This window comes from Heterodontus francisci, chromosome 23, assembly GCF_036365525.1.
Source record: "Heterodontus francisci isolate sHetFra1 chromosome 23, sHetFra1.hap1, whole genome shotgun sequence".
NCBI classification, from domain to species: Eukaryota; Metazoa; Chordata; class Chondrichthyes; order Heterodontiformes; family Heterodontidae; genus Heterodontus; species Heterodontus francisci.
Window position 1 is genome coordinate 4051032 of NC_090393.1, and position 16755 is coordinate 4067786.

General features: G+C 44.3%; 1 protein-coding gene across 7 annotated transcripts in view; it reads right to left on the reverse strand.

Moving 5' to 3' along the window:
• rimbp2b (RIMS binding protein 2b) overlaps window positions 1–16755 on the reverse strand; it is a 480114-nt gene that overhangs the window by 54763 nt on the left and 408596 nt on the right. For all 7 annotated transcript variants that reach the window (XM_068054578.1, XM_068054577.1, XM_068054576.1 and 4 more), the window contains 3 exons: window positions 14581–14732; window positions 12468–12941; window positions 11166–11315 (listed from right to left, as the gene is read on the reverse strand). In XM_068054578.1, coding sequence (XP_067910679.1) covers window positions 11166–11315; window positions 12468–12941; window positions 14581–14732 — 776 coding nt within the window. The remainder of the gene's footprint in view (window positions 1–11165; window positions 11316–12467; window positions 12942–14580; window positions 14733–16755) is intronic.

Sequence of the window (16755 nt, forward strand, 5' to 3'; positions counted from 1 at the left end):
CAGATTCTTGGGGCATTGGGACAAGTTCTGGGCAGGAGGCACTTATTCAAAAGGGACAGATTGCACCTCAACAGGACTGGGACCAAAGTCCTTGTGGGGAGGTTCACTAGTCTGGTTGGGGAGGGTTTAAACTAAATTGGCAGAGGGATGGGCACCAGCATATAGAAATAGAAAAGAGGAATAAGGTGCATAAAGGAGTGACTGTGTTGAATAGTACTAGAGAAGGGAGTAGTTCCGTGTTAGGTGGGAGTGGACTGAGAATGATTACGAGGAATGCATGTGTGTATATACACAAAGTGTGGTGAATAAGGTTGGAGAGCTACAAGTACAAATAGCAGTATGGGAATATGATGTAGTGGCAATAACGGAAATGTGCCTTAAAAATGGTGAGGACTGGGTGCTTAATATTCAAGGATACAAAGTAAGGAAGGAAAAAAGGGAAGTGAGATAGCAGTACTGATTAGGGAAGACATTGTAGAGAGAGGATGTCCTTGATGGTTATAGAGTTGAAAAGCAAAAAGGGGATGATCACGCCTCCAAAAGTGAGAGAGATAGAGGAGCAAATCTATAGGGAAATCACAGAGATGTGTAAGAACTATAGGGGGACGATAGTGGGGCACTTTAATTACTCAAATATCGATTGGGATAATGGTAGAGTAAAGGGCAAGGAGGGGGAACTTCCTTGACTAGTATGTTCTTGGTCCAACTAGGAAGGAGGCTTTGCTGGATCTGGTGCTGGGGAATGAGGTGGGCCAAGTGGACCAAGTGTCTGTAAGACAACACTTGGGTAAGAGTGATCATCGAATCATTCTTCCTAACAGCACTGTGGGTGTATCTACCCCACATGGACTGCAGCGGTTCAAGAAGGCAGCTCACCACCACCTTCTCAAGGGTAATTAGGGATGGGCAATAAATGCTGGCCTAGCCAGCGACGCCCACATCCAGTGAAAGAATTATAAAAAGGTTTATATTAGTAATGGAGAAGGGCAAGGAACAATCTAAAGTAGAACTGCTAAATTGGAAGAGGGCTAACTTCAATGGGATGAGAGGGGATCCAGCCAAGGTAAAATGGAACCAAAGACTGAAAAACTGTAACAGAACAAGAGGCGATCTTTAAGGAAGAGATGTATCAGGTACAGGCTGGGTATATTCCAACAAGAGGGAAAGGTCGGGGAACCAAAGCCCAGGTTCCTTGGATGACGAGGAAGATAGAGATTATGATTAAACAAAAACAGGGTATTTGATCCATGTCAGGTGAATTCTTCAAGCAAGAAATATGTCAAATATAGTAAGTTGAGAGGGGAGGTGAAGAGGGAATTATGAGAACTGAATGGCAGTTAACATAAAAGGGAACCCAAAAATCTTCTCCCAGCATGTAAATAGTAAGTTTTTAGGTTGGGGCCGATTAGGAACAAAGAGAGTGATATATGCTCAGAGGTGCAGGGCAAGGCTAGAATATTTATTGAGTATTTTGTATTGGTGTTTATGAAGGAAGAGGATGCTGACAAAATATCAGTAGAAGTAGAGATGATAAAGGTAATGGATGGGATGAAAATTGATAGGCAGGATGTACTGGAAAGATTGGCTATGCTTAGAGTGGATAAGTCACCTGGTCCTGATGCCTTGCATCCCAGGTTGCTAATGTGGGGCTGGAGATAGCGGAAGGGTTTGTCATAATCTTCCAATCTTCCCTGGATACGGGGAAGGTGCCAGAGGATTGGACAGTGGCAAATGTGACACTCTTATTCAAGAAAGCGTGTAAGGATAGTACTAGCATCTACAGGCCGGTTAGTTTATCAATGGTGGGTAAGGTTTTAGAAACAATAATCAGGGGAAAAAATCACCAGCACTTGGAGAGATTTGAGTGAATTAAGGAAAGCCAGCACAGATTTGTAAAAGGCAGACTGTGCTTGACTAATGTAATTGAATTTTTTGATGAGGTAACAGAGAAGGTTGATGAAGGGAATGCGGTGAATGTTGTCTATGTGGATTTTAAGTGTTTGACAAAGTAACACATAAAAGTCTAGTTAACAAAACTGAGTCTCATGGAATAAGAGGGTCAGTGTCAGTTTGGATAAAAAAAATGGCTTAAGGGCAGAAAACAGCGAGTCATAGTAAATAAAAGCAAAATACTGCGGATGCTGGAAATCTGAAATAAAAACAAGAAATGCTGGAATCACTCAGCAGGTCTGGCAGCATCTGTGGAAAGAGAAGCAGAGTTAACGTTTCCGAAGAAGGGTCACTGACCCGAAACGTTAACTCTGCTTCTCTTTCCACAGATGCTGCCAGACCTGCTGAGTGATTCCAGCATTTCTTGTTTTTATTTGAGTCATAGTAAATGGTTGTTTTTCAGACTGGAGGATGGTAGACAGTGGTGTTCCCAAGGGTCAGTGCTGGGACCACTGCTTTTTTTGCTATATATAAATGACATGGATCTTGGAATACAGAGCAAAATTTCAAAATTTGCCGATAATACTAAACTTGGAGGCGTGACAAATAGTGAGGATGATATGAACCTCCTGCAACAAGACATAGATAGACTAGGAGAATGGGCAGACAAGTGGCAGATGGAGTTTAGAGAGGTGTGCATTTTGGCAGAAGGGATAGGGAGAGGCAATAGATACTTAATGGCACAGTTCTAAAGAGTGTGCAGGAACAGAGGAACCTGCGGGTACATGTGCATAGATCTTTGAAGGTGGCAAGACATATTGAGAAAGTAATTAGCAAAGCATACGAGATCTTAGGCTTCATAAATTGAGTACGAAAGCAGGGAAGTTATGCTGAACATTTATAAAGCTCTGGTTAGGCCCCAACTAGAGTATTGTATCCAGTTCTGGTCACCACACTTTAGGAAGGATGTGAGGGTCCTTGAGAGGGTGCAAAGGAGATTTATCAGAATGGTTCCAAGGATGAGGGATTTTAGCTACTAGGTTAGGTTGGAGAAGCTGGGGTTGAGTGGAGATTTGATTGAGGTGTACAAGATTATGACAGGTTTAGATAAGGTAGACAAAGAAAAGCTGTTCCCATTAACTGATGGTACAAGGACTAGGGGGCACAGATTGAAGGTTTTGGGCAAGTGATGCAGGGGAAATGTGAGGAAGAACGTTTTTAACGCAGTGAGTGGTAATGGCCTGGAACTCGCTGTCTATGAGGGTGGTGGGAGACGATGAATGATTTCAAAAGGAAATTGGATGGGCACACGAGGAAAAGAAAGTTGCCGGGTTACAGGGATAGAGTGGGGGATGTGACTGACTGGATTGCTCTATCGAGAGCCAGCATGGACACGATGGGCCAAACGGCCTCCTTCATTGGTATAATGACTCTACGACATTGAGTGAAGAGCAAACGTATAAAGCACAAGAAGTAATATGGAGCACTTAAGAAAATTCTATCACTGACACAAAGCCTTCCCACAGCAGCTTACTCAATAACCTTAGGCCTACTTAGAAGATAAGAAACCAAAGACAAAATCACAGTCACAGGGCAGTAATAGGCGAGTAGGGAAGGAGTTTAGGAAACAGGGAATCTCTCCTCTTACAACAGGCCAGAACAAATCTGCAGTCACAGGCAAAATCAGTTCAAGGTTATAATGCCAAGTGAATATATTAACTTGACAGCTTGGTGAGCACAAGACAGATGATAGTAAAATAGGAATAGGAGGCTATTCTGCCTCTTAAGCCTGTTCCGCCATTCCATTAGATCATGGCTGATCTATATCGTAACTCCTGCCTTGGTTCTATAACCCTTTACACTTGCCTCACAAAAATCTAACAATCTTAGTTTTGAAAATTCCAATGGACCCCCCCCCCCAGCCCCGACAGCTTTTTCAGGGAGAGAGTTCCAGATTTCCACTCCCCTTTGTGTGAAGAAGTGCTTCCTGACATCACCCCTGAACAGCCCTGGCTCGAATGCCCTTGATCAGGAATCTGAAATGAGGCACAAGACTGAACCAATAATTATTCATGTCAAACTAACTCTGGCACAACTTGAAATTAACTGATTGTTGAAACTTTGATTTCTGGTCCTCCTAAACAGGCCCCGAGCTGATTCTCACAATGATCAATCCATCTATTTATCCTCCACAAACAGGCCATTTATCAGCTGTGTGCTCTATTAGAGACTGTGCACAAGAAATCACACAAGAGTTTTAAGAAGCTAAGGTTTGAAGTAGTTTCTGTGGAACTTTAGGAGAAACTGGAATGCCAATTAATTTAATGAAAATGGAATGCAGAAAATCACCTTCAACACAAAAACCTGGAGCAGGATGAAAACTGGACTTGTGAGAACAACTAAACCTCTCAAAACATTTACAAAGGCCATGAAGGCAGTGAAAGTGCCCTGGAGAGCAGGATGTACTTAGAATGGGCACTGAAAGGCTGTCTTTGGAATTGATACATAACCACACGATGGGTGAGCATCTGGGTTTTCAAAGTGCGGAGGGAGAGACACCTTTGGAAGGTATCATAGAGGAATCCAATATCCTTCCCTTGGTAACATTCACAAAATGGTGGTACCTGGCTGAAGTGGGTCCCTTCCAATATTCAGGTTCCGAGCTACAGACCACAGAGGGGAACAGGAGTGTTGTTTGAAATCACTTGACTGTGTGAAACTTGCTTTTGTTTAGGCAACAACTAATTATCACAAGAAAGGAGACATTGGCATTACTTTGCATCACCAGGAGTTCCCAATCCTTGGTCTACATCAGGCAGCTGGAGCACGGCAGACTTTCCATTGGTGCAGATTTTCCTGTTTTGTGCTCAATGGTCCACTTACACAACATAAACTTCACTGCCCTCAACCACCCAGTCTGTCATCTCATCAAAAAACTTAATCAGTCACACACAACTTTCCCTTAACAAATCCTTGCTGGCTCTCGTTTATTGTTCCATGATTTTCCAAGTGGCTGTTAATTTTCTCTCGGATTATTGTTTCGAAAAGCTTCCCCACCACTGACATTAAACTGACTGGCCTGTAATGGCCAGGATTATCCTTCTCCCTTTTTTTTGAACGAGGGTGTAACATTTGGAATCCTCCAGTTCTTTGACACCACCCTTGGATCTAAGGAGGGTTGGAAAGGGAATAGTTTCGATGTGGAGGATATTGGATTCCTCTATGACACATTCCAAAAGGTGTCTCTCCCTAAAACCCAGATGCTCGCCCATTGCGTGGTTATGTATCAATTCCAAAGGCAGCCTTTCAGTGCCCATTCTAAGTACATCGCTGCTCTCCAGTGCACCTTCTCTGCATTCATGGCCTTTGTAGATGTTTTGAGATTGCAGCCAGAACCTCTGCAATTTCTACCTTTCCTTCCATCAGCATCCTAGGATACATCCCATCTGGTCCTGGTGACTTTATCCACTTTAAGTACAGCCAGCCTTTCAAATACCTGCACTTTACTTTTAATCTCAGCTAGTATCCTGGAAATAAAGGTACTGAATTGGGGGGGGGGCGGGGAAGGCCGATTACAATATGATAAAACAGGATCTGGCCAAAGTGGACTGGGAGCAGCTACTTGTAGGAAAGTCTACAGTAGACCAGTGGGAGTCATTCAATACGGAAATAGTGAGAGTTCAGAGCCAACATGTACCCGTTAAGGTGAAGGGTAGGACCAACATGTCCAGGGAACCCTGGATGTCAAGGGATTATAGAGGATTGGATCAGGGGGAAAAAGGAGGCTTATGGCAGATTCAGAACGCTTAAAACAGTGGAGACACTAAAGGAGTATAGAAAGTGTAGGGGGGTACTTAAAGTAATTAGGAGAGTGAAGAGGGGACATGAAAAAACACTGGCAGGCAAGATAAAGGAAAATCCTAAGGTGTTTTATAAGTATAAACTAATGTGGCAGGGGGATGGGAACCAAATGAGGTCAGTGGAGAGTAGGATGTAGTAACTAAAGCCTGTAAGGAACTAGATAATGAAGTCAGCGTGACTAAGGGAAAGAGTAGGCAGGGAGCAGATGATGAAAGCAAAGGGACTGGTGGTCTGAGGTGCATTTGTTTTAATGCAAGAAGTGTAATAGGTAAGGCAGATGAACTTAGGGCTTGGATTAGTATCTGGGAGTATGATGTTATTGCTATTACTGAGACTTGGTTAAGGGAAGGGCATGATTGGCAACTAAATATCCCAGGATACCGATGCTTCAGGCGGGATAGAGAGGGAGGTAAAAGGGGTGGAGGAGTTGCATTACTGGTCAAAGAGGATATCACAGCTGTGCTGAAGGAAGGCACTATGGAGGACTCGAGCTGTGAGGCAATATGGGCAGAACTCAGAAATAGGAAGGGGTGCGGTAACAATGTTGGGGCTGTACTACAGGCCTCCCAACAGCGAGCGTGAGATAGAGGTACAAATATGTAAACAGATTATGGAAAGCTGTAGGAGCAACAGGATGGTGGTGATAGGAGATTTTAATTTTCCCAACATTGACTGGGATTCACTTAGTGTTAGAGGTCTAGAGGGAGCAGAATTTGTCAGGAGCATCCAGGAGGGTTTTCTAGAGCAGTATGTAAATAGTCCAACTCGGGAAGGGGCCATACTGGACCTGGTGTTGGGGAATGAGCCCGGCCAGGTGGTTGACGTTTCAGTAGGGACTACTTTGGGAATAGTGATCACAATTCCGTAAGTTTTAGAATACTCATGGACAAAGACGAGAGTGGTCCTAAAGGAAGAGTGCTAAATTGGGGGAAGGCCAACTATACCAAAATTCGGCAGGAGCTGGGGAATGTAGATTGGGAGCAGCTGTTTGAAGGTAAATCCACATTTGATATGTGGGAGGCTTTTAAAGAGAGGTTGATTAGCGTGCAGGAGAGACATGTTCCTGTGAAAATGAGGGGTAGAAATGGCAAGATTAGGGAACCATGGATGACAGGTGAAATTGTGAGACTAGCTAAGAGGAAAAAGGAAGCATACGTAAGGTCTAAGCGGCTAAAGAAAGACGAAGCTTTGAAAGAATATCGGGATTGTAGGCGCAATCTGAAACGAGGAATTAAGAGGGCTAAAAGGGGTCATGAGATATCTTTAGCAAACAGGGTTAAGGAAAGTCCCAAAGCCTTTTATTCATATATAAGGAGCAAGAGGGTAACTAGAGAAAGGACTGGCCCACTCAAGGACAAAGGAGGAAAGTTATGCGTGGAGTCAGAGAAAATGGGTGAGATTCTAAATGAGTACTTTGCATCGGTATTCACCGAGGAGAGGGACATGACGGATGTTGAGGTTAGGGACAGATGTTTGATTACTCTAGGTCAAGTCGGCATAAGGAGGGAGGAAGTGTTGGGTATTCTAAAAGGCATTAAGGTGGATAAGTCCCCAGGTCCAGATGGGATCTATCCCAGGTTACTGTGGGAAGCGAGAGAGGAAATAGTTGGGGCCTTAACAGATATCTTTGCAACATCCTTAAACACGGGTGAGGTCCCGGAGGACTGGAGAATTGCTAATGTTGTCCCCTTGTTTAAGAAGGGTAGCAGGGATAATCCAGGTAATTATAGACCGGTGAGCCTGACGTCAGTGGTCGGGAAGCTGCTGGAGAAGATACTGAGGGATAGGATCTATTCCCATCTGGAAGAAAATGGGCTTATCAGTGATAGGCAACATGGTTTTGTGCAGGGAAGGTCATGTCTTACCAACTTAATAGAATTCTTTGAGGAAGTGACAAAGTTGATTGATGAGGGAAGGGCTGTAGATGTCGTATACATGGACTTCAGTAAGGCGTTTAATAAGGTTCCCCATGGTAGGCTGATGGAGAAAGTGAAGGTGCATGGGGTCCAAGGTGTACTAGCTAGATGGATAAAGAACTGGCTGGGCAACAGGAGACAGAGAGTAGCAGTGGAAGGGAGTTTCTCAAAATGGAGACGTGCGACCAGTGGTGTTCCACAGGGATCCGTGCTGGGACCACTGTTGTTTGTGATATACATAAATGATTTGGAGGAAAGTATAGGTGGTCTGATTTGCAGATGACACTAAGATTGGTGGAGTAGCAGATAGTGAAGGGGACTGTCAGAGAATACAGCAGAATATAGATAGATTGGAGAGTTGGGCAGAAAAATGGCAGATGGAGTTCAATCAGGGCAAATGCGAGGTGATGCATTTTGGAAGATCCAATTCAAGAGTGAACTATTCAGTAAATGGAAAAGTCCTGGGGAAAATTAATGTACAGAGAGATTTGGGTGTTCAGGTCCATTGTTCCCTGAAGGTGTCAACGCAGGTCAATAGAGTGGTCAAGAAGGCATACGGCATGCTTTCCTTCATCGGACGGGGCATTGAGTACAAGAGTTGGCAGGTCATGTTACAGTTGTATAGGACTTTGGCTCGGCCACATTTGGAATACTGCGTGCAGTTCTGGCCGCCACATTACCAAAAGGATGTGGATGCTTTGGAGAGAGTGCAGAGGAGGTTCACCAGGATGTTGCCTGGTATGGAGGGCGCTAGCTATGAAGAGAGGTTGAGTAGATTAGGATTATTTTCATTAGAAAGACGGAGGTTGAGGGGGGACCTGATTGAGGTGTACAAAATCATGAGAGGTATAGACAGGGTGGATAGCAAGAAGCTTTTTCCCAGAGTGGGGGATTCAATTACAAGGGGACACGAGTTCAAAGTGAGAGGGGAAAAGTTTAGGGGGGATATGCGTGGAAAGTTCTTTACGCAGAGGGTGGTGGGTGCATGGAACGCATTGCCAGCGGAGGTGGTAGACGCGGGCACGATAGCGTCTTTTAAGATGTATCTAGACAGATACATGAATGGGCAGGAAGTAAAGAGATACAGACCCTTAGAAAATAGGCGACAGGTTTAGATAGAGGATTTGGATTGGCGTAGGCTTGGAGGGCCGAAGGGCCTGTTCTTGTGCTGTAATTTTCTTCTTTGTTCTTATATTAAGGGAAAGAGGATAACCAGGGAAAGATTAGGGCCCATTAGGGACAAAAATGGCAATGTGTGTGTGGAGCCGGAGGAAATAGGTGAGGTTTTAAAGGATTACTTTTCATCTGTGTTCACTATGGAGAAGGATGATGTAGGTGTAGAGATCAGGGAGGGGGATTGTGATATACTTGAACATATTAGCATTGAAAAGGAGGAAGTATTAGCTATTTTAGTGGGCTTAAAAGTGGATAAATCCCCAGGCCCAGATGAAATGTATCCCAGGCTGTTATATGAGGCAAGGGAGGAGATAGCAGGGGCTCTGACACAAATTTTCAAATCCTCTCTGGCCACAGGAGAGGTACCAGAGGATGGGAAGACAGCGAATGTGGTACCATTATTCAAGATGGGTAGCAGGGATAAACCAGGTAATTACAGGTCAGTGAGTCTAACATCAGTGGTTGGGAAACTATTGGAAAAAATTCTACGGAACAGGATTAATCTCCACTTGGAGAGGCAGGGATTAATCAGGGATAGTCAGCATGGCTTTGTCAGGGGGAGATTGTGTCTAACTAACTTGATTGAATTTTTCGAGGCAGTGACTAGATGTGTAGATGAGGGTAAAGCATTTGATGTCGTATATATGGACTTCACTAAGGCTTTTGATAAGGTCCCGCATGGGAGATTGGTTAAGAATGTAAGAGCCCATGGGATTCAGGGCAATTTGGCAAATTGGATCCAAAATTGACTTAGTGGCAGGAGGCAGAGGGTGATGGTCGAGGATTGTTTTTACGATTGGAAACCTGTGACCAATGGTGTACCGCAGGGATCGGTGCTGGGACCCTTGCTGTTTGTAGTCCACATTAATGGTTTAGATGTGAATATAAGAGGTATGATCAGTAAGTTCGCAGATGACACGAAAATTGGTGATGTCGTAAATAGCGAGGAGGAAAGCCCTAGATTACAGTACAATATGGATGGGCTAGTAAGATGGGCAGAGCGGTGACAAATGGAATTTAATTCTGAGAAGTGTGAGGTAATGCATTTTGGGAGGACTAACAAGCCAAGGGAATATACAATGGATGGTAGGACCCTAGGAAGTACAGAAAGTCAGAGGGACCTTGGTGTACTTGTCCATAGATCACTGAAGGCAGCAGCACAGGTAGATAAGGTGGTTAGGAAGGCATATGGGATACTTGCCTTTATTAGCCAAGGCATAGAATATAAGAGCAGGGAGGTTATGATGGAGCTGTATAAAACGCTAGTTAGGCCACAGCTGGAGTACTGTGTACAGTTCTGGTCACCACACTATAGGAAGGATGTGATTGCACTGGAGAGGGTGCAGAGGAGATTCACCAGGATGTTGCCTGGGCTGGAGCATTTCAGTTATGAAGAGAGACTGAAAAGGCTAGAGTTGTTTTCCTTAGAGCAGAGAAGGCTGAGGGGGACATGATTGAGGGATACAAAATTATGAGGGGCATTGATAGGATAGATAGGAAGAAACTTTTTCCCTTAGCGGAGGCGTCAGTAACCAGGGGGCATAGATTTAAGGTATGGGGCCGGAGGTTTAGAGGGGATTTGAAGAAAAAATTTTCACTCAGAGGGTGGTTGGAATCTGGAACGCACTGCCTGAAGAGGTGGTAGAGGCAGGAACTCTCACAGCGTTTAAGAAGAATTTAGATGAGCACTTGAAACGCCATAGCATACAAGGCTACAGGCCAAGTGCTGGAAAATGGGATTAGAATAGTTAGGTGCTTGATGGCTGGCACAGACATGATGGGCCGAAGGGCCTGTTTCTGTGCTGGATAACTCTATGACTCTATAAGACCATTGGATTCCCTTTTATGTTAGCCACCAATCTACTCTCGTACAGTCTCTTTGCACCTCTTATTTTTTCTTTCACATCTTTTCTGAACTTTCTCTATTCAGCCTGATTCGTATATTATCTTGATGCAAATCAACCAGCAAGTAATGGAGATTTACAACTCACGCTGTTTCTCTTCATCCCTTGAACTGATTGGCTGATTTGTGCGTTAATAATGGTGAGCGTCATTAACATGCCCTTATTTTTCCAGCGAGATTTGGGTCAATGATATTTTTTTGTTTGAATTTCCTTCCATTCTATTGGCTGGTTAGAAGTTGATCATCAAATCCATCACTTCTGAACATTCAATAAAGAGCCGAAGTCCGTCAAATAGAATCCTCATTACAAAAAATCTATTCTCTAACTTTAACATTCAAGTCTTCCATTGACAGAAGAAAACGATTTGGAATTTTTCAATGACAAGCAGGAATTGCAATGGTTATTCCTGAATTCCCACCTGTCTCCCCAGCTCCGAACCCCTCAGGAAATCGTCCACTGAACCACTGGGCCTTTTGATGATTTGGCCGTCATAAACATCTTCCTCATCATCAGAATTTTCCTGGTGCAAAGTTTTGCTTCTCTCGCTAAATATACTTCGTTTTTCAGCCTGAAAATGATAGGCAGACGAGCATTAGTGATGTTTATACAAGTAGCATCTGTGGAGAGAGAGAAGTCAATGACCTTTCATGCTTAACTCTGTTTCTCTCTCCAGAGGTGCTGCCTGGCATGGAGTATTTCCAGCATTTTCTGTTTATTTTAGGAACTGTTCTGGAGGTAACAAGAGTAATTCGGGATGGACAATAAATACTGGCCTCGCCAGTGATGCTCACATTCCAAGAATGAATAGAAAGAAACAGAATTGGGAGCTCTTGTTAACAGAAAATACAAACAGAACGATACAGTAGCCTCATGGGCATTCACTAACGGCAACATAACTTCATATTTTGCCTGTTATTCTGTAGAAATAAAAGATTGATTATGTGTAAGTAGAATTTTGCATATCAAACTATCATGGGTTTTTAAATATTAATTCTCAGGATGTTTCATCACTGGTAAAGCCAACACTTCTCCAAGAAGGAGGTGGTGAGCTGTCTTCTTGAACCGCGGGTAATGATACAACTGAGTGTCTTGCTAGACCATTTCAGACAGCAGATAAGAGTCAGCCACATTGCTGTGGGTCTGGAGTCACATGTCGGCCAAACCAGGTAAGGACGGCAGATTTCCTTCCTTAAAGGACATAGTGAACCATCTGGGTTTTTGCGACAATCCAACAGCTTCACGGTCACTTTTACAGAGGCCAGTTTTTTATTTCTAGATATTTTTAAACTGAATTCAAGTTCCTGAACTGCCATGGTGGGATTGGCTTCTCAAATCTCTGACAAACCAGAGAACTGTTAAGTCTCCATCAGAAATGAACATGTTAGTTGATTCATGAAGCTAAAGAAGATGTTTGCGTTAATCTCAATAAAAAGAACACTGCTCAGGATCTGAGCCACTGGTGAGGACAGAGGAAGAAAACAGAAACGAGAGAAGTCAGAGCTGATTACACCGAGAAACCAGAAACGTAGAAACAGGAGGTGCAGCGAGTAGCATCAGTTTCTTTTCTGATATTGGTGTAACATTTAAATTATGCAGCCTCATTACTGGCAGCAATGTGATTGGCTCCACGACAAAGAGAGTCAATCACATTAAAAAGTATAAGTGTGTTAACAGTGAGGAGGTATTGGTGAGGAAGCTGGACAGATAGAAAAGGCATTACCCTATTGTTCTCTGCGACTCGTTGAGCTGCTTCTCGTGCTATGGCTTTAGCAACAGTATTTGGAATGGGAGTTCCCTGGGGCTGTGGGAGAATTCTCTGCGGTGATGGGGATCTCCCGCTCCTGTTGGTGGAGGGCCCATAGTGGTTCGGCAACGTAGGCTCCAAAGAGTGACCATGGAAAGGAGATGGTGAATGTGTTTGCTCCCATGACTCATCCCTTCTCAGATTTGGGCCGATTGGTTGGTCTTTGGTGTCAGGAGCTCTGGCACTTGCTAATGGCTTGGTTCTGGAAGCAGGCCGGAGCTGAGGGGTTGGAGGCACCAGTAGGTCTGTTGGGATGGCTGCAGCATAAGAGTCCTCAGACTCGCCTTGGGCAGATATCGTCCGTACAATAATCTCTCTGGTTTCCAGATTTTGTATTCTCAAATAGTCTACGGTCACACCATTTGCTGTAGCAAGCATCACTTCTGCAACCTACAACAAAAGACAACAATTTGTATTTATATAGCACCTTAACATAGTGAAACATCCTCAGGTGTTTCACAGGGACGTTATCAAACAAAATCAGACAACACTGAGCCACATTCAGGAGATATTGGGACAGATGACTAAAAGCTTGGTCAAAGAGGCAGGTTTTAAAGGAGATCTGGAATGCTGGGTGCTGATTCTCTGCCTTCAATAGGGAGCTGGATCGGTTCCTGACTGGGGCAGAGATCACATCGTAAAGATCAGTGGATTTACAGATAACACTTGATCCGTGTGATCGCCTGAACTGATTTCCATTGTCAGAGTGGGTTGGAGAGGAAATTTCCTGAGTTTTATCCCTGACATTGGGTTTTGTCTGGGGGGGTTGGCTACTGGTGGGTGGGCAGGGGTATGAGTGGGGAGGGAGGGGTGGCAGGGGGCTGCTGTGGGGAAGGGGGATGGGGAGAACGGGGAGGGGGAAGAGTGGGATGGGCTGGGGGGTAAAGTGTAGTTGCATCGTTCACTGCGGCCTTTGACTGTGTTGATGTTACAGTGGCCAGCAGAGAACTTTGTTTCATCTGCTCTTGAGAATGTGGACCTCATAGCCAGACAGAATGGGTGCAATGGCCCATTCAAGGGGAGGCTACATGAGGGAGAGGGAATAGAGGGACATGGGAGCGGAGGGGGGGGGGGTGCAGGGTGGGAAGAGGAACTTAGAGTGGGAGGAGATTTGCGTGAGTATAAACACTAGCATCCAGCAGTTGGGCCGAACTATGTGTACATTCTACACAGTACTTCACAATGAGGTACAATTGTAGTGTATTTGCATTGTTATTTAAACAGGATTTGATGTTAATACACCAATTGGCTTGATATTGAATTTTGGATGAGCAGAAGTGAGTCAGCTGTGGGCGGAATCAACCCATGTTATTTACAAGTATCTCAAGGCCCTGAAGTTGATCCTGGGGAAGCTTTTAAGAGCAACAAAGGTATAAGGAGTGAGACAGCAGCCAGTTTAAAAAAAATAAAAATCTGTTTAATATCAGAGGATAGAATTAAACTTTGAGTTTGACACAAGAAACTTGCAGTTCCTGAGCAGCTGTGGACCAGAATGAACCTGTCACTTTGTACTTTAATCTAACCCTGTTCCACTGCTTATTCATTAGTTTTAACAATTGGATTTTAAGCTATTTTATAAATTTGAAAATAAAACAGGACAATATATTGGAACATTCTATTTGAAGGAGGAAAATTCTGGTACAAACTATTAGTGAATTAAATCAAACACAGCCAGAGCTTCTCAGAGAGTTCCATAAATATCGTTCCCCAATTCCCCAAAACACAGAAACTTCTGCTGGTTCCTCTTTTTACCTTCCAAATAGACAGGATTAGAGGACTGACTCGACTGCGGGATTTCTCCTGGTCTTTTGGCAGTGGCTGATAGAGGGGAATTCTGCAGTGGAACATTGAGCACCCCCATGAGGGTAAGGCAGCCTATAGTGTGGAGGAGGCCTTTTCTCCCTATTCCGGTCCCATATTGATTGAAACTGATTCTGTAAGCCTCACTTTCTTCTTGGAATACTTGGCATCAGAACTTTTCAAATTTAGTGAAACAAAATCCCCGGCGCTGATGGCTGTGTGTATTTACCTTTTGACCTTTAGCACACACGCTGTAGCCAGTCACCCTGGCTCCGTTGGATGTTCCCGATGAACTGAGCAATGGTGGTTTCCAGCTGATCTGAATTGTTCCTGGTGTTGATCCAACCTGGACCATGACATCCTGAGGAGGCGCTGGTGGACCTGGGACACATAAGAACACTGGTCACCTGCGTTAGCATTCCTCCCCTTCAATTCACGACTGTCCGGCATTAACCTCAGCATCAGCAACAGCCAAATCTTTTTTCTGGTTTCTCACTCTTCCCCGTGAAGCAGAGACCTCACATTGCTTCAACCCTTCCCCCTCCTTATCTCTGTAACTTTCACCTGGCCTACAACCCTCCGACATCTCTGTGCTCCTCCAATTCTGGCCTCTTGAGCATCCCCCATTTCAATGGCTCCACCATTGGTGGCTGTGCCTTCAGCTGCCTGGATCCTAAGCTCTGGAATTCCCTCCCTAAACCGCTCCGCCCCTCTCTCTCTCCTTTAAGGTGCTCCTTAAAACAAACCTCTTTGACCAAGCTTTTGCCTGTCCTAATATCTCCTGATTTGGCTCAACGTCAAATTTTGTTTGATAACGTTCCTGTGAACAAGAACACAAGAACTCAAGAATCAGGAGCAGAAGTAGACCATATGGCCCATCAAGCCTGCTCTGCCAGTCAAAATGATCATGGCTGATCTTAGGATTCAACTCCACTTTCCTGCCCAATCACCATACCCTTTGATTCCCTGAGACCAAAAATCTATCTATCCCAGCCTCAAATGTATTCAACGATGGAGCATCCACAACCCTCTGGGGTAGAGAATTCCAAAGATTCACAACCCTTTGAGTGAAGTAATTTCTCCTCATCTCAGTCCTGAATGATTGACCTCTTATCCTGAGTCTGTGTCCCATGTTCTAGATTCCCCGACCAGCGGAAACAATCTCTCAGTGTCCACTCTACCCAGCCCCTTTACAATCTATGTTTCAATGAGATCACCTCTCATTCTTCTAAACTCCAGAGAATATAGACCCAATTTACTCAGCCTCTCATCATAGGACAACCCTCTCATCCCAGTGACCAATTTAGTAAATCGTCACTGCACTGCCTCCAGTGCAAGTATATCCTTTCTTAAACGTGGAGACCAAAACTGCACACAGTATTCCTGATGTGGTCTCACCAAAACCCTGCACAATTGTAGCAATACTTCTTTATTCTTGTACGCCATTCCCCTTGTAATAAAGGCCAACATGCCATTTGCCTTCCTAATTGCTGCTGTAACTGCATGTTATGTTTTTGCTTTCCTTGTACAAACACACCAAAGTCTCTTTGTTCAGCAATACTTACAAGTTGCTGTAGATGGAAGGGCTGTAGATGTCATATACATGGACTTCAGTAAGGCGTTTGATAAGGTTCCCCATGGTAGGCTGATGGAGAAAGTGAAGTTGCATGGGGTCCAGGATGTACTAGCTAGATGGATAAAGAACTGGCTGGGCAACAGGAGACAGAGTAGCAGTGGAAGGGAGTTTCTCAAAATGGAGACGTGTGACCAGTGGTGTTCCACAGGGATCCGTGCTGGGACCACTGTTGTTTGTGATATACATAAATGATTTGGAGGAAAGTATAGGTGGTCTGATTAGCAAGTTTGCAGACGACACTAAGATTGGTGGAGTAGCAGATAGTGAAGGGGACTGTCAGAGAATACAGCAGAATATAGATAGATTGGAGAGTTGGGCAGAGAAATGGCAGATGGAGTTCAATCAGGGCAGATGCGAGGTGATGCATTTTGGAAGATCCAATTCAAGAGTGAATTATACAGTAAATGGAAAAGTCCTGGGGAAAATTGATGTACAGAGAGATTTGGGTGTTCAGGTCCATTGTTCCCTGAAGGTGGCAACGCAGGTCAATAGAGTGGTCAAGAAGGCATACGGCATGCTTTCCTTCATAGGACGGGGTATTGAGTACAAGGGTTGGCAGGTCATGTTACAGTTGTATAAGACTTTGGTTTGGCCACATTTGGAATACTGCGTGCAGTTCTGGTCGCCACATTACCAAAAGGATGTAGATGCTTTGGAGAGGGTGCAGAGGAGGTTCACCAGGATGTTGCCTGGTATGGAGGGCGCTAGCTATGAAGAGAGGTTGAGTAGATTAGGATTATTTTCATTAGAAAGACGGAGGTTGAGGGG